Source organism: Tupaia chinensis, unplaced genomic scaffold (assembly GCF_000334495.1).
Source record: "Tupaia chinensis unplaced genomic scaffold, TupChi_1.0 Scaffold000048_1, whole genome shotgun sequence".
Taxonomy (NCBI): Eukaryota; Metazoa; Chordata; class Mammalia; order Scandentia; family Tupaiidae; genus Tupaia; species Tupaia belangeri.
In genome coordinates, this window is record NW_006159506.1 from 5,749,903 (window position 1) to 5,773,237 (window position 23,335).

The 23,335-nt window shown below is 49.9% G+C and overlaps 1 protein-coding gene across 1 annotated transcript in view; it reads left to right on the top strand.

Annotated features, from left to right (window-relative positions):
* TXNDC5 (thioredoxin domain containing 5) overlaps positions 1–23,335 on the top strand; it is a gene marked incomplete at its 5' end in the record, with an annotated part of 54,801 nt that overhangs the window by 20,615 nt on the left and 10,851 nt on the right. The window contains 5 exon segments of the mRNA XM_006141226.3: positions 4,319–4,468; positions 11,017–11,122; positions 15,615–15,711; positions 19,938–20,053; positions 23,089–23,175. Coding sequence (XP_006141288.2) covers positions 4,319–4,468; positions 11,017–11,122; positions 15,615–15,711; positions 19,938–20,053; positions 23,089–23,175 — 556 coding nt within the window.

Below are 23,335 nucleotides of genomic sequence, written 5' to 3' on the forward strand. Positions count from 1 at the left end.
CAGGAATAGTTACTCTGCACAAGTATTCTTAGTAACTTCCAATTATACTAATGTGATTGGAGCTTATGTCAGTAAGATGCATCTGCTTCTAGGTTTTTTTTTTTTTTTGCTTTTTTAAGAAAAAATTGACACGTAGATATAGTAAGTCTGTGTATTATCAATGGAGTTTTAATTTTGAAGTCTGCAGTGCTTACCAGCCAGTTCTGGACGGTGAGAGGAGACTGGCAGGTTTGGGCACTTGCTATCAAGTACATGTTTTTTGTCACTGTCGATGGCTTACAGAGTTTTAGATTTTAAGTAGATGCTTCCAGAAAAAGTAGCTATTTAAGTTTTTATTTGCTTCTAACTAGTCTACTACAAATATTGAAATAGAAATATGTGGGTATCAAGGAGGGTGTTTGAAAGTTACTTTTTTTTTTGTTTTGCCATGGGCATATGCGCTCCCCAGGAAGAGACAGACAGGGAAAATGCATCCACTGATGGGGTGCAGTCAGCTGCAGTCTCTTCTCCTCTATTTCTCCATCACCGCCGTATTCAGGGCATCTTGCATGTTCCTCTATGCACCAGGACCAGGACTCGAACTGTGGTAGGCCATGTAGGACCTGGCTTCCCAACCCACCAAGCTGTCTGGCTGGTCCTGAAAGTTAGACTTTTAAGAGCAGTTGGAGCTCAGATAGAATACGTAGTGGCTGCCCTCCCACGGCCCCAGCCCCACTTTCTACTTTCATCTGCTGTGGAATGTTGGCTTTCGGGACAGGAACACCGTTCATGACAACATCCATTGATCTGTGTCCAGGGCAATAATTGCTCTGAACTCGGAGGCGGCAGGGTTGTCCTGTACCCGGAAATGTTGTGCCAGTGTCAGGTCACAGCTTCTTCGTGGCCAGTTTGTGAGTCACACTGACGCTGGTGACAGTGAGGTCAAGATTAGGAGCAGGTAGCTTGGCTCTGTGACCCCACCACAGACTGCCTTGTGAATGCAGCTGGCTCTCAGAGGGACGTGCTGCAGCCACAAGAGTCCCAACCCTGGACTGCCGACTACGTGGCACCTGTGGATCCATCAGAGCTACCTGGACCAGGAGAGGCAGGGCAAGGGGAGTCTGTGTGGACAATCTGTATGGATTTAGTACACAGTAATCCTTTAAAAAATTTATTTTTATTTTTATTTCTTCCACCAGAGAGAGAGAGAGAGAGACAGAGGGGCTAGCATCCCAGTGGGGTCTTCATATCGCTGTCTACCCGCGTTAGCTAGCCAGGATCACAGGTACAAACTCCTCTATCCCTCCTACTCAGGGAGGTCCTGGGACACAAAACCAGGCCCCTTCCCACGTGGGTCTAGAGGCAGTGGGAGCTCAGATAGAATACGTAGTGGCTGCCCTCCCACGGCCCCAGCCCCACTTTCTACTTTCATCTGCTGTGGAATGTTGGCTTTCGGGACAGGAACACCGTTCATGACAACATCCATTGATCTGTGTCCAGGGCAATAATTGCTCTGAACTCGGAGGCGGCAGGGGTGTCCTGTACCCGGAAATGTTGTGCCAGTGTCAGGTCACAGCTTCTTCGTGGCCAGTTTGTGAGTCACACTGACGCTGGTGACAGTGAGGTCAAGATTAGGAGCAGGTAGCTTGGCTCTGTGACCCCACCACAGACTGCCTTGTGAATGCAGCTGGCTCTCAGAGGGACGTGCTGCAGCCACAAGAGTCCCAACCCTGGACTGCCGACTACGTGGCACCTGTGGATCCATCAGAGCTACCTGGACCAGGAGAGGCAGGGCAAGGGGAGTCTGTGTGGACAATCTGTATGGATTTAGTACACAGTAATCCTTTAAAAAATTTATTTTTATTTTTATTTCTTCCACCAGAGAGAGAGAGAGAGAGAGACAGAGGGGCTAGCATCCCAGTGGGGTCTTCATATCGCTGTCTACCCGCGTTAGCTAGCCAGGATCACAGGTACAAACTCCTCTATCCCTCCTACTCAGGGAGGTCCTGGGACACAAAACCAGGCCCCTTCCCACGTGGGTCTAGAGGCATGACTACTGGGCCATTGTCTAGCTTCTCTTTATTCTCATTCTTAATCTAGTCTTGTGTGGATTTTTCAAGGAAGCAGAGGAGTTCTAAACCCAATTCCCCTCAAGTCAGAAATGCCCCTGCCAGTCTCTGGGGAAGGTGCTTGCTAGAGACCACCCCACAGTCACTCAGGGTGTCCTCACAGGTATTCCTCCAGCGAGAGAACAGATTGTGGCTTCATTCGTGTCAGGTCTGTGACTTCGGGCAGCAGTGGCACACTCGATGTGGTAAGACCCCACACACGAGGAGGAACTGCCAGCCCTGAGCCCAAGGAGGCGCCACAGCCTCGCATCCCCCATGGCACGCACACTTCAGGGGACCTTGGGACTTGGCATCTTTTTCCCCCTACTACTTTGTTACCTTCTTCCCCTCACCCTCCTTGCCAAACTCACTTTGTTTAATCTTGAGAAATGAATTCTACACACGCTTTCTTTCACTATGCCTATTTTTATTTATTAAGCTAAGAAATTGCCAAGCCCTCACATACGCCAGGGATCCCATAGGTACTGGGGATGTCGTAGTACAAAGGATGGTACTGTCCCTCCTGGCCCTCGTACCGGATATACGTATACGTATTTCCCTCCCAGGTAACTTCCCAAAAAGAGCCTCTTAGCTGGCCAAGGAAGCACTGCTCGGAGAAAGCACCTTAGCTGGAAGCAAACTTTCAGTGCTCTCTTTAGAAGCTTATCTTTGGTGTCATCTGTCCGACGCGGCAAAAACGCTGAACACAGATATCATGAAGGAGTTATTTATCGTTTATTATTTATTTATTTCTCCAGAGAGAAGCGCCCCTCTTCTAAGTGAGTGTTTTAAAAAAAGATCACTCGGAAAAGCAGAACAGCAAGCACTTTGTAGACATGAGTTGTACTTAGCAGAGACGTGAAGAAAGCCCATGTGCCGTAAGGCAATGTGCGGTAAAGCATTATCTCATACAAAATTCAAAATCGGCATCGTAGTCAGCTGGGACATTCCACGAAGATGATCACTGAAGAGGAGATCTAATGACAGAAAGATGCTGTCAGGAAACGGAGAGGCCAGAAGCCATCATCCTAAATTAGCATATCATTATTTTTTAATTATTTAATTTATTCATTCATTCATTTATTTTTTAACTTGACCAGAGAGACACACGGGGGTGGGGAGGAATGAGAAAGCAAGCCACTAGGTCCAGGACTTGAACCGTGGTCAGCCATGTGGGAGTGTCCAGCACCTTAACCACCACGCCACCTGCTGGTCCCTAAATTAGCATATTATTTTAAATGATAGGTAACGTCAGAAGTATTTGTAGGGAACTGAATTCACACAACGAATTCTATGCTGGTGCCATAGTGGTGAACGTGGCTGGATCTCACATGGCCAGTCCTGGACCTGGTGACTTGAGAAACACATCTGCCATGTGTTGGTGCCCAAAATTCCAAGAGGAGAATGGAGGAGAAGGGCTTCTGGCTTGGCCATCCTCCCTGGAGTGGGGGTGATTCCTCACTTTCCCTGTTTTCCACTCTCTGCCTTTGGTGGCAAGCACACACACACCCTAGCAAAAAATTTTTAGAACATTCACGCAGTGAATATTAAAATAGATGCTGGATTATATCCACCCTAGATCCAGGGTGGCCACAGGCATTTCTCTCAGGTTGTTAGAAAAATGCAGAGTGGGTCTAACTTCCAGGTTCCCCTGCACTGGCAGAGGGTTGGACATTAGAGGGGACCTGATTCTGGGAAGAGGAATGAAGCCGGAAGTACTGAGCTGCTGCCCAGTGGAGGGGGAGAAGGGGACTTTGCAAGGAGAAGAGAATGGGCTCCAAACAGCCTGAGACTTCAGGGCAGGCTCGTCGCTGAAGGGACGTTTTACCCTAAACTCAAAGGGCACTTAGGAGTTCGCCAGGTCGAGATGGGGAGTGGTGTTGGAGAGAGAGCATATTTACCAAGTCCTGGGCAAGCCACTCTGGCACTTTGGGACAACTAAATGTTTGCAGGAGGGTTCTGCGGGCTGACAGGTGAGCACAGGTACAGGTCAGGGGAGTCACCAGGGCCAGATCAAAGAGGATCTGGAGCCGTGCCTTGCTAAGCTCGGATTTAATGCTAAGGACAGGCAGTGACTCCCTGGAGGGGGTTCAGTAGGAGAGTGAGACCCTCGCATAATCGTGAGCTGTCCCTTTACCCTTATCCTCAGGGTAAAGAAAGGGTGGAGAGCCCCATGGCCAATGGAGGGGCTCGGTGTGACCCAGTGTGACGTCACTCTTGCCCCACTGCAGGTGTGGACACTGCCAGCGGCTGCAGCCGACTTGGAATGACCTGGGAGACAAGTACAACAGCATGGAGGATGCCAAGGTCTACGTGGCTAAAGTGGACTGCACAGCCGACTCCGATGTGTGCTCTGCCCAGGGGGTGCGAGGATACCCCACGTAAGTGGGCGGGAAGGTGCCCGCTTCCCAGGTGGCCCTGGGGTTCCACGCCGGTTTGCCGGCTATGACCAGCCAGAGGGTCCCAGGTTACACTTTGATAACTTTTTCTGGAGTTCTGGGGAGGGAACAGACGCCACATTTAAGAAGGCAGTCCCAGGACCAGCAGATGGGGTAACGGTTACGTCGCTGGACTCCCATGTAGTCAACCATAGTTCGAGTTCCGGAGCCAGCACTTAAAACTCACACTGGGTACATGTGCACGTGTGCCCAAGATCCCAAGAGGAAAATGGAGGAGAAGGGACTGTGGCTTGGCCATCCCCCCTAGGGGGTGATTTCTCACTTTCTGTCTCTTTCTCTCCGGCAAGCACACGCCCTATAGCAAAAATACCTCTTAAAAAAAAAGGCAGTCCTTGTTATTAGGGGACATTTCTATTTCCGCTGCCTCTGCTGTAGATGTCACCTGTGCTTTGTTTGAGAAAAGCCTTTCATTAATTGGCACTGGGGTTTCCTGCTTGCAAGAAAATGTGTTTGCAAGACAGTGATGGGGGTTCTCTGTGAGAACCTGCCAGTACATTTGCCACTGTGCACAGGTTCGCCATCTTTCTTGGTATGAAGTTCTTGATTACTTCAATTTATTAGTGATTGTTTAAACTTTATTGTGTATGTCTTCATGAGAGAGGAGGGAGGAAGAGGCAGGCACCCTGTACAGGATCCTCACGCCACAGCCCGCCCCGAGCCAGCCCCAGTCTTGAGCTTTCACACACATTTCCTGCGTGTATAGAGAAGCCCTGGGACACGAACCCAGGGACACATATCTGAGGCCTTCCTGAGTGGGTCCAGTTGCATTACTGCTGCAGCACCATCTGGCCCACTCAGGTATTTCCAAATACCCATTTTTTAGAGCAGTTTCTCCTGTGGCTGGCACAGTGGCCGCTTCTATTGGAAAGAAAGTGGTTAACTGGAATACAGCAGACTGACTAGCTACACTACTTTTATTTATTTAATTCCTCTTGATTATTTTTTAATTTGACCAGAAAGAGACAGAGAAGGGGAGATCAAGATAGCAAGCTGCCAGGTCCAGGACTCAAACTACAGTCAGTCATGTGGAAATCCAGTGCCTTTAACCACCGCGCCACCTGCCGGCCCCCAGTGATACTTAGACCCTCGACAGTCACTAGTGGTTTTGATTATGTGAAACAGATTGAAACTACCTTATTAAGCGAAAGGGGGGATTAATACGAAGGCTGTAGGGGAAGCTCTGAGACCCAGCTGCAGGGACCTGGGGGCCTGTCTCTGCTGGGGCTCCTTTCCAGCTCTGCATCTCTGTTCCCTGGAAGGACTTAGGCCGGCACTGGCTGGCTCATCCCAGGAATAGTCCTTAGGGCCGGAAAGGCGGGATCTCGTAGAAGACAGTGTCCCCTCTTCAGGCCGGGTGGTGAATGTTGGAGGGAAAAGCAATTCTCCAAGAAAAGGAAGATGCTGTTTCCTGGGGAGCAGGGAGAGATCGGTCCCTGCAGCCCCCTACCTGTTTATTCCCATTAAGGAATGAAGTCAGCTTCTTGAATTTCCATAAAACGTGTTAGTTTTGGGAGAGGGGCACACATTAAGTCTAAAACTGGAGAGTGTTCAAACCTGAGACACAGAGTGGGGAATGAAGGGCACCCTGAGTTTGCACCTCAAAGCCGCAGTGGAGTCCTGGCACCGCCATTCACTGGCCCCCTGCCTGTGGTCACAGCACTCGCCCTCTGTGTCTTCAGTAGGGGGATCCCCAGCCTGTGGCATCGTCATGGGAGTCACATGGACCACTGCGTGTGCAGACGTCGATCTGAGCATTCCCGGCACGTGTCAGCGTTTCCCCTGGCATTTGAAATTTGGCGTTTCCATAAAGCACTCTGGACCGCTTGGTCTTGAGTGGCTGCTTGCTAATCTTAGTAGCGTGTTTTGAGTCTCCAGCAAATCGGATTACTAGGGATAAAAGCAAAGTACCGCCCAGCTGGGTGGCTGAAGACCGCAGGAATACACTACCCTGCCGTCCTGGAGGCTGGCGGTCTGGGGTCAGGGAGTCCCCAGGGCCGAGCTCCCTCCGAATCCATTAGGGGGATCGTCTTGGCTCTTCTGGCTTCTGGTGGGTTGCTGACACTCCCTGGCAATTCTTGCTTCGAGGCGCACTGCTCCAACCCTCTACCTCCCCCAGGCCTTCTCCTCACTTACTGCATCCGAATTCACCCTTCTTTATAGAGGACGCCAGCTCTTTTTTCTTTTTCCAAAGGGTGGATGCACTCAATAGAGAGAGTAAAATACCCCCTACCCCCGAGGGGATGGCCACTCCGTAATCCCTTGTCTTCCATTTTTCTCTCAGGATTCTGGGCAATGCACATACAGGCACCTGGTGTGTCTTTCAAGCTGCCAGGTCTGGGATTCGTACCCACGGACTTGGCTATGTGGGATCCAGTGCCACAACTACCACACCACCTGCTGGCCCTCACAGCCCTCTTTAATTACCTCAGTTTTACTTAATGCTCTCTGTAAAGATCCTGTGTCTAAATGAGGTCCCATTCTGAGGTTGGGGGTGCTTGAGCAGGTCTGCTCTGGGGGGCTCACTTCAGCCCGTAACACCATGTGCAGTGGTAGAACTTCCATCATGCTCTTTTCCAGAGTGACTCTTAAGGGGGTTTTCTCACCTGCTGCTGCTTCCTTGAAACTGAAACAAATCGCCAAGACACACAGATGTCCACGTGGAGGTTTGATAGTGTCAGGAACGTTTGGGCTGTACTTGGGGCTCGTACCCCGTGGCCTAGTCTCCATCACTTTCTTCACCTCCATCAACAGTGAGAAGTGGGTTCTGATTTCCCAGGCCGTCTCAGAGGTCTCGCAGAAGCCCCAGCTCCAATCCCTGGGCTCTTTGAACTTACTAAGGGCGGTTTGGAAAGATTTCCAGTCCAGTAAGAAGAGAGGTTTTTTGTTTTGTTTTGTTTTGTTTTGTTTTTTTGTTTTTTGTTAGTGCTTGTGCTTGCTGGAAAGACAGAGAGACGTAAAGACAGAAAGCGAGAAATCACCCCTCCCAGGGAGGATGGCCACACCGCAATCCCTTCTCTTCCACTCTCCTCTCAGGATCTTGGGCACGCACGCACACATGCCTGGCATTGAAGCCCTGGGCCTTGACCCGCGGTCAACTAGGTGGGAGTCCAGCAACGTAGCCATTATGCTAACTGCTGGTCCCAGAAGAGAGTTTTTTAAAAAGTGTTTCTTTTTTATTTTATGTAGTGCCTACCAAGTTAGAAAAGTCACCAGGTAGGTTTTACTGTATTTTAACTTTAGCAAAGGTATAGAATGAGTTCGATAACCCTTGGGTCCTTGTGATATTTTGAGGACCCACCTGTCTCCTTCCCTGAAGCTCTTCAGAGATGGGAGTGCATCGGGGAGGGAGGTGGGAGGCGGAGAAGAACAGTGAGCAACTTCCATCTCTCTGTGGGCAGAGCACAGCTCACCAGAGCGGCAGGCACCCGCCCGGCAGGTGAGGTGAGTCGAGTCATAATTGTTAGTGCGTACCTTGGGCTGGCTCGTAATGTGCGTTTCGTGACATAACAGATGTACTGGTCAAGTCTAATTAGACTCTGGCTTATTGATGTGGTTATAAAAGTATAAGTGACTGAGGAAGCTGGGCATATATACTTAATAAGGAACATTAGGGAGCTCACCTAAGCACCAGCGCACGATCTTAGGTCCTAGGTAAGACCCCATTCCCATTTTTATTTTTATTTATTTATTTATTTTTATTTATTTATTTTTTTGAAGAGTTTTTTTGCTAGAGGGTGTGTGTGTTCACCAGAAAGACAGAGAGACAGAAAGCGAGAAATCACCCCCCAGGGGGGATGGCCATGCCGCAGTCCCTTCTCCTCCATTCTCCTCTCGGGATCTTGGGCACGCACGCACATGCACCCAGCGTGAGTTTTAAGCCTCGAGGTCCGGGACTCGAACCGTGGTTGACTATATGGGAGTCCAGCGACAGAGCCATTACGCTAACTGCTGGCCCCGCCATTCCCATTTTTATTTACATGCCTAATCTAGCCAGCTTACTGTATTCTCATGCAGCTATAGGACTTCATTCCAAGGTCCTCATTTTTAGGGGTGTTACCTGTTTATCAGAGACTGAATCTTTGTATCTCTTCCCCAAATACTTATATTGAAATCTTAGCCCCCCGTGTCATGGTGTCAGGAAGTGAGGCCTGTGGGAGATGATGAGGTCGTGAGCGTGGGACCTGCACAAGTGGTATTAGCACCCTTATAGAAGGCCTCAGAGAGGTCTCCTGCCCCGTCTGCTCTGTGAGGCCACAGCAGGAGGGTGCCATCTATGAGCCGAAGTCCCTCACCGGACACTGAATCTGCTGGCATCCTGGTCTCAGAGTTCCCAACCTCGAGGACGAGGAGAGCTAAAGGCCCACTGTCCATCAACCCCCCGCCTGGTGTTCTGTTACAGCCGCCCAGACTGACATGCGCAGTAGTGATTCCTGAACGTTGGGCAAATCCTCACCAAAACCTCGTGTTAAGGACGTAAATGAGTCAGCTTGTCAACAAATGCTTGTCTATTTCTTTTCTTTTTCTTTCCTTCCTTCCTTCCTTCCTTCCTTCCTTCCTTCCTTTCTTTCTTTCTTTCTTTCTTTCTTCTTTTTTTTTTTTTTTTAAGTTTTTGCCAGAGGGCATGTGTACTTGACAGAAAAAATAAAGCACCCCCCCATGGCGTATGGTCACGCTGCAGTCCCCTCTCCTCCATTTCTTCTTTCTGCTGGGACCGTGGGCATGCATGCAGATACCCACCGTGTTACCAAGTCCCCTGGTCCAGGACTGAACTCGGTGGTCAGCTCTGTGGCATCCCCCTGCCTTCACCACCACGTCACTGGCTGGCCCTCTTTTTTATTTTGTCAGTAATCACATTTTCCTCTCCAACCTTGACATCTTTGGTTAATAATTTTATTTAGTGCATTTTTCCCCATTCCTGGCGGGATGACCCAGGGACTGAAAGGGTTGATTTTGTCCTCTGGTGATAGCATTTGATAGCTACCAAAGAAACCTTCTCTGCAGATGCCCTCAGAGGCCAGCATAGGTAGAAAAGGGGGAGGAAATTCCTTCTTTGTGGAGGAGACAATGGATTGCATCATCCAATGTCAAGGATGTTCTCCCAGAAAGACACTCAAATTCCCATGATAAATTCACTTGAAATGTGTCCAGGGTTCTCAGGACGAGAAATGTTGTAGATTTAATCTTTTTTTTGGGGGGGAGGGGCGTATTTGCATATACTTCAGGAGGTATCTTGGGACTGGGACCCAAGTCTAAATGCAAAATTAATGTGTATTTCCTATATGCCTTATACACAGAGCTCGAAGGCAGTTTTTTGTTTTTTTGTTTTTTGTTTTTTTTTTTTGAGAGGTTTTTTGCTATAGGGCGCGTGCGCTCGCCAGACAGACAGAGACAGAGAGACAGAAAGCGAGAAATCACCCCTCAGGGGGGATGGTCACGCCGCAATCCCTTCTCCTCCATTCTCCTCTCGGGATCTTGGGCACGCACGCACACACGCCTGGTGTGAGTTTTAAGCCACCGGGTCCGGGACACGAACCGCGGTCGACTCCGTGGGAGTCCAGCGACATAACCATTACGCTAACTGCTGGTTCCCTCGAAGGCAGTTTTATACAGTGCTTTATTTTGTCTGTGATGTGTGTCACATGAGGTCGAGTGAGGAATTTTCTGCCTGTGGCATCGTGTTGGCACTCAACAAGAGCCTTTTTTTTTGGAGATTTTTTTTTTTTTTTTTTTTACTGTAGGGCGTGTGCACTTGTCAGAGAGACAGAGAGACAAGAAGCGAGAAATCACCCCCTAGGGGGATGGCCACACCGCAATCCCTTCTCCTCCATTCACTCCTCAGGATCTTGGACACGCATGCACACATGCCCGGCGTAAGTTTAAGCCACCGGGTCCAGGACTCAAACCGCAGTCGACTACGTGGGAGTCCAGCAACATAGCCATTACGCTAACTGCTCATCCCGCCTTTTGTATTTTAGGTACTTCCAAAACAGAGATGGTGGCTCTGTCCTTGCCAGGGAAATACATTTATTGGAAAGCAATGCTGTATCTAAGACAATCTGAATTTACACACATATACACAGACACAGACATACACACACACCGTTGCCACATCTGGAAAGGGTAACAAAGACCTAGCAGGAAAAAGTTCTGCAAATGAGCCCTCAACGCAGGCAGCTTGGGGTTTTACTCACAGTGTGAGTCTGGAAGTTTTCACCTCAGTTTTATGTCCTTTGAGTAAAATCAGAAACGTCTAAAAGTTCGGGATTAAGTGATATAGTATCTCCTAGCGTATTATTTTTGTTCTCCTTTTCAAGTTTTATCAGAGAGGGGCAGATAGGCGCCTGGCCGCAGCCCCTGACAGCTCACTTTCTGCCCGTCTCACTGCCCGAGCTGGCTCCCTGATATGGGCCTGCTCCTTGTCCAAAGCGCTTTACCATTTTGCTCTGGCTAATCCTTTGTTGTTCTTTCAGCTTAAAGTTTTTCAAGCCTGGCCAAGAAGCTGTGAAGTACCAGGGCCCTCGGGACTTCCAGACACTGGAGAACTGGATGTTGCAGACGCTGAACGAGCAGCCCGCTGTGAGTGCCTCTCTCCCTCCCTCCTTCCCTCCCTCCCTCTCTCCCTTCCCGCGTTCTTGGGGTACCGTGGAACTGGGCGGAGACCAGCTGAGGCAAAGAGTCAAGGCTGCCATTTTGACACGTCTTCACTTTCTTACAACTTGCCGACGTTTCCAGGCATTTTGTGAACATGCATGGGGAAATGCGTATGATAAAAAAACTGTGTGGATTTCCTTTTTTTTTTTTTTTTTTGGTACCAAAGTAAACTTGTAATTTTACAATTCCATTTGTCCACGGACTTTTCGAAGTCCCCTCCTGCCTCCTGTTTGGCTGCAGGCAGTCCTCAGGGGTGTCATTTGTAAATATGTCAGTGTCAGTCTCACAGGTAAGCACGTCCTACATGTAACATGCCCACGGTGCCCCACCCACGAGCAATGTGGTCTTACTCCTTACGTCGGAGATAGACCCTTGGTCCCGTTGAGCTAGGCCCAGGCTAGAAGATCCAGTCCAGGCCACCTTCGACCCTGCCTCTCTCCTCCCCTGGCCCTTTCCTCCCACAAGCTCTACCCTTAGTGTGGAACTTTCCTTCTCAAACCTCATGCCCCAAAGCCCCCACTGGCCTTGCTGATAGCATGATCTAATGCAATTACTACTCGAGGGGCTTAACTCCCCCCCGTGTGAAGGATAACAGGACATTGTGGCCACCTTAAGGATGTTACCAACTGAAGTTTGTAACCGCCCGCCTTCCCAGTTCACGTTGGGAGTTGTTCTAGTCCATTCTGTCACTAATAATGGAAACTACCCGAAACTGGATGACTTACAGAAGTCCAGTTTTACTCAGTTCACAGTTTGGTAGCCCAGGGGCTGATGGCTGTATCGCAACACGGCAGAGGGCAGGAGGGTGTTTATCAGGGCCCCTCTCCTTGTGAAGCCATCAGGACTCTATCATCAGGCCCCCGCCCTGAAGCCTGAGCACATCCCAAAGACCACCTTTCAGCACTGTACTCAGATTGAAGTCTCCTCGTAATCCCTTCACAGAACAACCAAGTTCCAGCACGTGGATCTCCAGCCGTAGCAGGCGTCTTCACTTGGGTATAAATCACGGTGCTCGTAAATCAGTCCTTCAGCATTTCATTGTGTGCAGTGTGTGCTGATGAACGCTGACAGCTCAGGCCACAGGAGCTCATTTGGCGGCTGATGGTTTGTGCTGTCGTGCCGGTGAGGGACTGGAAGGCGGCCAGTGATCCTTGCCATGCGTTGCTGGTGAAGTGTTAAGAGAACATCTGAAGTCAGGATGCTGGGGACATGGCAGCTAAGACAGCTGGATCCCACACGGCTCACTGGGTGTTTCAAGGCCTGGACCCCTTGGCTTGAAAATCACACTGAGTGCATGAACATGCATGCCCAAAATCCCAAAAGGAGAATGGAAGAGAAAGTATATTGCAGTGTGGTCATCCCCCCGGGGGGATGCTTTCTCACTTGTTCCCCCTCTCTCTTTCTCTCTTGTCTCTCTTCAGTGAGCACACATGCTCTCTAGCAAATTTTAAATAGAACAAAAAAGAGCATCTGAAATCTTTGAATATAGTTGCAGCAGTTAACAGACTGCTTTACTGTATCAGACAGACGTCCGCTGACGTGAAAGTGGCGTGTGGCCCTGTGGAACCTGAGCAGCCCTTCGGGAGCCCTCCCAAGTAGGGTGTCATTTTCCAGGGTGTCTGTGTGGCTCTTCAGCAGTGTCCCATATGCTCCTAGATGTCACAGCTAATTAGGAACTCCGCTGCTTCGTCAGTGCTGTACACCTCTCGTTCTGAAAACTCTGCAGTCGCATGGCGGAGAACATTGTGCATGGAGTTGGCTAGGCACAGACCAGAGACCTGGCTGACTTCAGGTGTCAGGGAAAACACAAACCTCTCAAAGTAAATCTGCATCTTTGTCATGGGAAGAAAGCTGGCTGAGCAGGTGTAACTTGCACGTAGGTTTAAACTCAGTTCTTTCCTTTGTGAAAACGTTCTCTTTGGGGAGTGGAGAATCTAGTTTGCTTCTTTGTGTGTGTTTTGTTTTTTGTTTTGTTTTGTTTTTAGATTTTTGCTATGGCATAGGTCATGTGCACTTGCTGGAGAGAGACAGAGAGAGGCAAAATGAGAAATGGCTTCCTCCTTTCCCCAGGGATAGTCATGCCACAATCCTCCTCCTTCATTCTCCTAGGATTTTGGGCACACACGCATGCACATGGACCCGGCATAATTTTCAAAACTCTGGGTCTGGGGAGTGGGGTATTAAACGGGAGGAAACAGATTCTAAAGAACAGTGAATAGCCTCAAATAAACTTTTAAAATAGACTTTTCACGGGGCTAGCAGGTGACATGGTGGTTAAGGTGCTAGACTTCCACATGGCTGACTGCAGTTTAAGTCCCTGATCCGGCAGCTTAATATGCATGCTGGATGCATGTGTATATACATCCAAAATCCTGAGAGGAGAATGGAGGAGAAGGGATTGTGGCATGGCCATCCCCCCTGTGGGGGGGGGGCGTGCTTGTCTTTGTAAAGGGTGATTTTCCTCCCTTTTTGTGAGTGATGTTTTAGAATATATTCCCAGACATAAAATGGCAAGGCCAAAAAAGACCAAAAAAAAAACAGAAGACCAGTTTTATGGTCCTTGATGAATATTGCTGGAATCCTGTCCCAGGCAGGCTGGGGCCACAGCCATCCCTGTGATGCGCGTCCCGTCCGGTGCCGTGGAACCCGCTCTAGTGCCCGCCAAGGAGCAGAGGACGTGGTAGCAGCCCTGCAGGTGCCATGCACAAACACGTCAGTACTGCAGGCCCCCAGGACGTCTTGCGAAGGGTGGCGTGATGTTCTGTTTCGTCTTACTGGAACTTCCTGGCTATCTGCTTCACCGGCGTTCTTGGCGACGTCCTCTGGTGTGGGTCCCTGAGCTCCTTGAAGATTCTGACAAGTTGACAGCCAAAAGGAAAAGGTGATGGTGCTTTGTGATCAAACTCAGGCCGGCTTTGAGCTGCCAGTGCATGTAAAGCCTGAAGTGACATAAGGTGGACGTCCTCCCCATAGGACTACGAACGCCAGATACATACCGAGTAGCGTATACCCAGGTGTAGGCGACAAGAGGGGACTCGGCCATCTCTTCTTACTTCTCAGGGCGTTGGTTGGAGGCCTCAGGATCGGAGGATCTAGAACTGTGCGCTGTCGTTATGGACTGTAGTTGGGCACATCTCCGCTTCCATATGGGCAGGAGCATCTTTCAGAAGCCACTCAGTAACCCCGTTGCGTGTTTCTGTCCTCTTCTGAAAAGTACGGGGTATGCTTCTCCCGGGATTTTCTCTTGGTTGCCTTTGAGTCTACAGAATTTTCCTTCTCTTCACCTGCTTTTCCCTCTCCTTTATCTACTTGTTTCTTCGGAGAAAAAAGGGAAAAAAAGGCACACACCCAGCGCCAAGATCCCTCCCCAGCCTCAGCCAGCCTGTGTCGTGGGGACACGTGTGCACCCAGCATGTACTGGGCTGGGACAGGAGCAGGGATGTCCACGAGTGCGTCAGCCCACACGACCACTGGGTCCTGCCTTTCTCTTTCCCCTGACCTTCCAGTTCTCCCTCCCTTTGCAGAGGACCCTGCCATTTGTGTGACTTAGGGGCATCCAGGCCCTCCTGTTGCCAAAAGGTTTCTCATTCTGTTCTCTCCATTTTCCTACCACTGTGTAGGTTCTAACCCCTCCAGGGGCAGTCCATCTGGAGTTTTATTTTGCATTCTGTGTGAAATCTCTGATTACATTTCCAAGAAGAGGGAGGGTGTGTTGGGGGGCCTGGTCCTCCAGTATGTCAGCTTGGATTGATTGGGTCTGGGGCCGCCCTGGACCCTGGGTCTTAGAGCATCTGCCGAGGATGAGGCTGGCGAGGGCCTCTCTGCAGATGCCTCCTCAGAACGTGACCACATCGGTTCCTGTCCTGGCCTCACTCTGACGGGCACCTCCAAGAGATTGGAAGCTGGTATTCTAGTGACCGAAGGACATCTGCAGAAGCGTGAAAACGAACAGGTCACTTCTTGACGGGTCTTACTACAGAGGGATTTAAATATTGGGTCATCAGAAAAGTCATGATATATTTTTCTATGTTTTTCTATGCAAAAATGCGTCGTGACTTTTCCAACAACAACCCAATAGTTTGTAGAGGATGGAATTAAAGAATGAATTGATTTGGGTTTGCTATCTGTGCCAGGCAGTGGTGTGGTGGTAATGCAGCCGAGCCCACGTGGGAGAGGCCCTGGGTTCACACTCCAGGAGGCCGAGGCTGGGGTTGGACTGAGGAGTGAAAACCCTGCTGAAGGAGACCGCCTCACTCTCCATCTCTCTCATGGAAGAAATAAATGAATACACATCACACAGAGATGTTGAAATCCATGCATGACTTTTTCGTAATGTGCACTTTCTGTGAACTTTCGAAGAGCCCCCTTGTGTGTTCACAGACAAACCCAGTGTTTGTTGTTGCATTCCCTCCTACAGACACCAGAGCCGGAAGTAGAACCGCCCAGAGCCCCCGAGCTCAAGCAGGGGCTGTACGAGCTCTCAGCGGGCAACTTCGAGCTGCACGTTGCGCAGGGTAAGGAGGCGAGTCTCCGCGTCCGCGGTGGGATAGAACCCTGCCTCGTGCAACCCCTGACTGTCCCTCCTCACCCCTCCGGCATCAGGGGTAGAGCGTGTTACTCCTGCCCTGCCCTTAGAGAAGTCCAGGTTCATGTCCAGCTAGGCCATGGCTGTGGAAATTTGGAGCCCGCAGATCACAAGCGGACTCAGTTTATGGACTGGCTGGACAGCACACCCTGGATAAGAAGGGTTTTCATTAGTGTTAATTATACCTTGTTGACTTCAGGCAAAAATAAAGCTTCTCCTACCTGTTTAGGATGTAGTGGGACCATTACATGAATCAAATTAGATATTCCTTTTTTTTTTTTTTTTGAAATTTGCCAGAGGAGCGTATGCTCACAGAGAAAGAAAGAGGGAAAAATACCCCCAGTGAGGTGTGGTCACGCCACAGTTCCCTCTTCTGCATTCCTCCGTCCTTTGGGGATTCGGGAATGTACACACGTGCCTGGCGTGGATTTCAAGCCACTGGGTCTTGAACTTGGTGATCGACCGTGTGGAATCTGGCTGCCTCAACCACCAGGCCATGGGGCTGGCCCTCAAATTCAGTCATTTTTACATTTTAAATAATACCTTTCCATATCACATCGAAGTGTTAGAACACAGTCTTATAAAAACCTAGGTGATCAAGGGACCATCTCTAATGTGAACGACACATGTCTCTTCGGGGCCAGCAGGTGGCATGGATGTTAAGGCTCTGGATCCCACAGAGCTGGCTGTGTGGTTTGAGTCCCAGACCCAGCAGCTTGAAAATCTCTCTGGGCAGGTGTGCGTGTGTGTCCAGAGTCCTGAGAGGAGAGCAGAGAAGAGATTGCAGTGTGGTCACTCCCCTTCACGGGTGATCTCTTACTTGATCTCTCTCTGTTTCTCTCTCTCTCTCTCTCTCTCTCTCTGGCAAGTGCATGTGCCCCTATAGCAAAAAACAAACTAAAGGAATAAGTAGTAGTAATAATAATAATGTGTAAGTCCTTTTCTCTTTACACATAAACGGACTTCAGAAAGTTGGCTCCACAGCAAATGACTTGGACACAATTTCAGCTTCCTTGCCAGCCCTCACTATCAAATGCTGCCATGGAGAGAAATCCCCTGAGCGGTCTGGCTTGCAATGCAGGTGTGAGAAAGGGCTCAGCCCGGCCGTGGCCTTGACTGGTGCCTGCAGAGCCAGCACCCCCCCCCATCGCCTGAAATAAGTTATGTGATGCCTCAGCCTCTGTCCGTCTTTATTGGAAGGCGTTACTTAATCCGTACCAGAGCTCCTACAGTGGAGCCTCAGTGTGTTTTCCTCTATGGGGAACTTGTCATAGGTCGAGGGTGGCCTGGCCCCCTGCAGCATGCCCAGATCCCTTGTCACAGACCAGTTCTCACGAGGCTGGGCAGTCGCCATGGCAGAACAGGGTCCTGGGGTACAGCCATGCGCGGCCCCACGGGGATCTGTGCTCAGAAAGAGGCAGCAGCTCCCTGCTCTCTCTGGTTTCCCATCAGGCCCAGGGTAAGGTTCCCCATGAACTGTGTCCACCTGACAGATAGCACATGGTTAGCCATGTATACGTGTGCACAGACGTGGTTCCAGCCTTGCTGGTGAGTTGTGAAGTTGTTTTGTTTTGTTTTGTTTTTTCCGAGAGATTTTTGCTATAGGGCTCATACACTCACTGGAGAGACCGACAGACAGAAAATGAGAAATCACCCCTGGGGGATGGCCATACCACAGTCTCTTCTCCATTCTCCTCTCTGGATTTTGGGTACACACGCACACACGCACATGTGCCCAGTGTGAGCTTTAAGCCACCAGGCCCAGGATTTGAACCATGGTTGACTACATGAGAGTCCAGAAACATAACCATATATATATATTTATTTTTTAAGAGGTTTTTGCTATAGCGCATGTGCACTCACCAGAAAGACAGAGAGAGACAGAAAGTGAGAAATCACCCCCCAGCGGGGATGGCCATGCTGCAATCCCTTCTCCTCTTTGGATCTTGGGCACACACAGACACACGCCGGTGTGAGTTTAAACCACCAGGTCTGAGACTCTAACTGCAGTTGACTACATGGGAGTTCAGCAACATAGCCATTACGCTAACTGCTGGTCCCCTGCTAAATTTTTTAAAGCATGTTTTTCAGCCTATTCCTCAAGTGCATGGTTACTGTGGCAAGAAGGCTGCAGCCGTCAGAGCCAGGTCACATCTGCTGGTTTCCTCTGTCCATGGCCACAGCCCAATTTCAGCCTGGTATCAGCCTAACAGCAAAGCAGAGAGGCCTGGAGAAAAAGCTCCAATATTGTGAGACTTGATTTGTTTTATTCTCCCTAGCCAAGGAGATGATGCTCAGTTTCTTAGACCTTTTACATGGGAACTGTAAAGTTTGTGACAAAATAGAATCTAAGTATGAGTTTATTTTGGTATAGAAAACGTTGAAATTCATGCATAGTTCATTCATAATACACATTTTCCTTGAGCTTTTTTTTAAAGAATTATTTTATTTAACTTTATGTATTATTATTTTCCAGTCTGATCAGAGAGAGAGAAAGAGAAGGAACGCGAGAAAGAAAGCCCCCAGGTCAGGGACTTGAACTGCAGTCAGCCATGTGGGAGTCTAGCATCTTTAATCACCGTGCTACCTGCCAGCCCCTCCTCGAGCTTTTTAAAGACCCTTCATATATCAGTTCATCACTTGGTACACTGATTTGTATGGTAAAAAAACAAACATTGGGCCAGCTGGTGGCATGGTGGGTAAAGTGCTGGATCCCACATAACTGACTCCGCAGTTCAAGAACCAGTGCTACAGCTTGAAAAATCACACAGGGCACTTGAGCATGCACGCCCAAAATCCCCAAAGAGAACAACGGAGAAGGGATTGCAGCATAGCTAGCCCCCTAGGGGCATGATTTCTCACTTACCCTCTCTCTGGCGAGCACATGTGCCCTACAGCAAAAAAATAAAAACTATACAAACAATAACCAAGCTTTAATCTGAACCCGGCGTGCTATACAAACTCATTTTATGGTAAGATACACTGCAGAGAAAATAAATGTAGGGCTTAATGAATTGCTGCCACGTGGCCACCCCGTAACCGCTGTCCAGCTGGAGAAGTAAAACCCCCTACTTTTCTATGCCCCATCACAGCTCTCCCTTCCACCCCCTCCCACTTCCCTGACCTTCACGGAAACCTCTTGGTAATGGTTTCCTGGCCCCACGTGCATCCCAAGCAGCCTGGCTCAGTGTGGTCTCTTTTCTGTGTGTGTCCCCACACAGCCCCCGGCACCCCCTTTTCTGTCTCCCATGCCATTTGCAGAGGTCGTAGGTTGTTGGGCCCACGGAGTCCCTCCCCACTCTGGGCCTGGCTGAGTATAACCTGGCGGGGCCTGGTACGGACAGCCAAGTCCCCTGATTGCTGGATGCCCTGTTATTGGTAGTTAGATCTAGGTACATCGTTTCAGTTTGGTGTCCTCGGGGATACAAGAAGACCCCGGAGGTGGTGGTGGCACAGCACGGTTGACTGCGAGTGTCCACACAGTAGGATGCGTCCACTCGTCAGAGCCGCCCAGGGCTCGTGTTGCTCTCTGAGCCTGCCTTTATTTTCCTACTAAGTCATTTAAGAGAGGCTTTTGCTATAGGGCGCATGCGCTTGCCGGAGAGACAGACAGATAGTGAGAAATCAGCCCCCGGGGGGATGGCCATGCCACAATCCCTTCTCCTCCATCCTCCTTTTGGGATCTTGGACATCCACACACACACGCGCCCAGTGTGTGTTTCAAGTCACTGAGTCCTGGACTCGAACCACGGGCAACCACGTCGGAGTCCAGCGATGTAACCATCACTCCATCTGTTGGCCCCTGCCTTTATTATTTTTTTTTAAAGAGAAACTGACCCTCCTTTCTCTCTTGGTTATTCAGAGGTCCAGGTCATAGGAAACGCAGGGCAAATACCTGCCTCATTCCCCGTGATGATCAGTTCTCCAAATAACAAGTTGGTTTGCTGTTGTCCTTCGGAGATGACAGATTTGGTTTTGGTCTGAGTGTCATCATGAATTCACGAATATAAAAGTATCTTTTTACTAAAGCATAAAGACCAAGCTGAGATTTGCTAAGAGGACAAGACCCGAGTATACGCCAGATCTCAACGCAGCGCTGCTCGCCCTGCCGTGGACTCAGCGCCTTTCCCCTTCTCTGCCTTGGCCCCTCTGCAGGCGACCACTTTATCAAGTTCTTCGCGCCGTGGTGTGGTCACTGCAAAGCTCTGGCTCCAACCTGGGAGCAGCTGGCTCTGGGCCTCGAACATTCCAAAACTGTCAAGATTGGCAAGGTACGTGAAAGCCCTTGTTAAACTGGAAGTGGGCCGCTCTTGGCAGGATTAATTAGCAGAGCGGCCCATTACTCATCCCGTGTGCGGCGTCGCAAGTGTGATTTATATCCATCCCGTTTAGTGTGCCACCTGATAATTCATTTCACCTTTGCAGATGGCAGCCAGGACTCGGTCTGCTGGCTTTTCCGCAGCCGAGCGATAAATTACGGCTTTGGCTGCTTGGTTTATTTTGAGGAGATGGCCAATTCTGAGTTGGCAGCCCCTGAGCCCCTTTGCAGAGATACGGGGTAGGGCCTCATAGAACGTTCACTGGGCAGACTTGGAGCCCATCCACGTTCGATCTCACCCAAGAGCTCACTCCTGAAGGTCCCTCAGCTCTGCGTTTGAGCAGGTGGGCGGGAGACCCTCCTCCTGGTGCGCCCCCATGTGCATTGCTTCGCCTGCGATTTTTCTAGCTTTTTCCACTTTACACAGGAGCTAGAAGTGAGGTCTTACAATGGCTATGTGACTGGATTTTCTGGAGATACCCAGAGCAGCTCCTGGGTCGTCAGGCTTTTTAAGATTCTTGCCGTAGGGCACATGCACTCACTGAAGCGAGACGGTGAGAGGGAAAGCGAGAAATTACCTCCCAGGGGAGATGGCCAAAGTGCCGTCCCTTCTCCTCCATTCTCGCGAGATTCTGGGCATATACACACACGCACCAGGCATGATTTTTGAACTGTGGTTGGCCATGTGGGAATCCAGCGCCTTAGCTCCCACACCATCTGCTGGCCCCATCATCAAACACTCTTCCTCTCCGGACCAGCAGTTAGCGTAATGGCTATGTCGCTGGACTCCCATGTAGTCGACCGCAGTTCGAGTCCTGGACCCTGTGGCTTAAACTCATGCCAGGCACGTGTGCGTGCATGCCCAAGATCCCGAGAGGAGAATGGAGGAGAAGGGATTGCAGTCTGGCCATACCCCATGGGGGGTGATTTCTCGCTTTCTGTCTCCGTCTCTCTCTGTCTGTCTGGCGAGCGCACACGCCCTATAGTTTTTTTTTTAAAAAAAAAAAAACTCTTCAAAAAAAAGAAAAAATAAAAACACTCTTCCTCTCATTATTCCCCGGCACCCACAGACATCCTGCATAGATTTCCCTTACTAAAAAGTTCATGTCACCTTCCACAAGGCTCTTGTGTCTACAGAAGTAACGCTCCATGTCTGGGAATGGAGTTAATCGGGCGCTCTTCAGTCAATTGGGGGTGGGGGTCAATTGGACCTGGCTGGTCAACCTCAGGTAGGACCTTGCCATGCCTCAGTTTCCCCTTGTGCAAAACCGAGTAGTGTTTGTGTGTGATAAAGAGCAAAGAACACACTCATGTGACGCTGGGCATGGAACACATGCTGAGTACATTGTAATAATCACTATTATTGCTGGGCACGGAATGGATTTTCCACTGTCGCCTGTTAAGTACTTTCAGTAATGTGTTCTAATTATAGTTGTTGGGATTACAATTCTGTGTTTATTGAACATGTCATGGAAGTAGTTATAAAATAATCCTCTTGACTTCTGCCTTACCCCACTGCTTGTGTCTTCTGTATTCTCTCGTGGGCTCATCCACGGTGGCAGGTGCTGCTAAGACGCTGCGCTCTGTGGGCTGGGACAGTGTGGGAGGCCTTAGTTTGATGCCCAGTCCACTCAAGAGCCAGGCCCAGTGTCCCAGCAACTCTGGGTGCTGAGACAGAAGGCTCGCTAGCCGGCCTGGGTAAGACCCCGTGGAAGAAAGAGCCAGGTGTGTGGCCCCCGCCTGCAGTTCTCAGCTCTCTCAGGACGGTCAGACAGGAGAATCTCAACAGAGCAAAATCCCATCTTAAAAAAATTTTTATTTGGGCTGGGACCAGCAGTTGGCGTAATGGCTATGTCTCTGGACTCCCATGTAGTCGACCATGGTTCGAATCCTGGACCTGGTAGCTTAAACGCACGCCGGGCATGTGTGCATGCGTGCCCAAGATCCCGAGAGAATGGAGGAGAAGGGCTTGCGGTGTGGCCATCCCCACTGGGTGGGGACTTCTCGCTTTCTGTCTCTGTCTCTCTCTGTCTTTCTGGCGAATGCATGCGCCCTAAAGCAAAAAACCTCTCCAAAAAAAAAAAATTATTTGGGCTAGCCATTGGCATGTGGTTTAGGAGGCTAGATCCCACCCAAGCTATGGAGTGATTTGAGTCCCAGACCCGATGGCCCACACTTGTGCGTGCGTGCCCAAAACTCCAAGAAGAGAATGGTAGAGAAAGGATTGTGGTGTGGCCCTCTCCCTGGAGGTGCTTTCTCACTTTCCCTCTCTCTCCCTCTCTGTCTCTCTCTGGCAAGCACAAGTACCCTTTGGCAAACTGAAAAAAAAAAAAAAAGAACTTTTACATAAGATTATTTACTTTGAATTTACGTCAGTAGAGGTTCCTAGCAGAGCGGACACAGGCGGCCCTTGGTCTCTGGTCTCCACTGCACCCGTAGGTCCCAGCCATAGATCTGGAATGAGGCTTCCGGTGCATCAGTTACACTGCCGTGTGACTGGAGTCCGATGTATCACAAAATTACTTTATCTTACTTCAGTGACAAAGTGAAAAACAGCATAGTCCTGCCCATGTGATTTTTTGGTTCCAAAAAAATCCCAAGGAGAATGGAGGAAAAGGGACTGGCATGGCCAGCTCCCTTGGGGGGTAATTTCTCACTTTCTGTTTCTCCATCCCGCTCTCTCTCTCTCTTTTTTCTGGCGAGTGCACCTGCCCTATAGCAAAACTCTCTCAAGAAAAAGAAAAAGAGACAGCAGTCCCAGAGAGTCTTGGCAGTGCGACCCCTCGTGGCGCAGCAGGCCGCAGGTGGAGCTGTGCCTGGCGTGCTCAGAGGTCTCCAGACGGGAACCTGGGACCTCCCCCTGTGGGTCGGCCTTGCAGAGTGTCGTGTCTTACTGCTGCTCCCGGTCTCGCCCAGAATCTGGGTCTTCGTTTGTCTGTTATTCTTAAGTTCAGAGCTGACTAGCACTTCCTCTGCCTTTGTTTTCAGGTTGATTGTACACAGCACTATGAGCTCTGCTCGGGAAACCAGGTTCGAGGCTATCCCACTCTTCTCTGGTTCCGAGATGGTAAGAAGGTATGTCTCCGTCCCTGGCCCGTGGTCCGCTTCTTCGTACTGAGGTGCAGACCTCTGTCGTAGTCACTGAGTGGCTTACCAGGTACAGCAAACCGCTAGTAACACTTGCGCGATGGGAAGAAGATAGGGGACTTCAAAAAGCTAATGGAGGGTCAGCAGG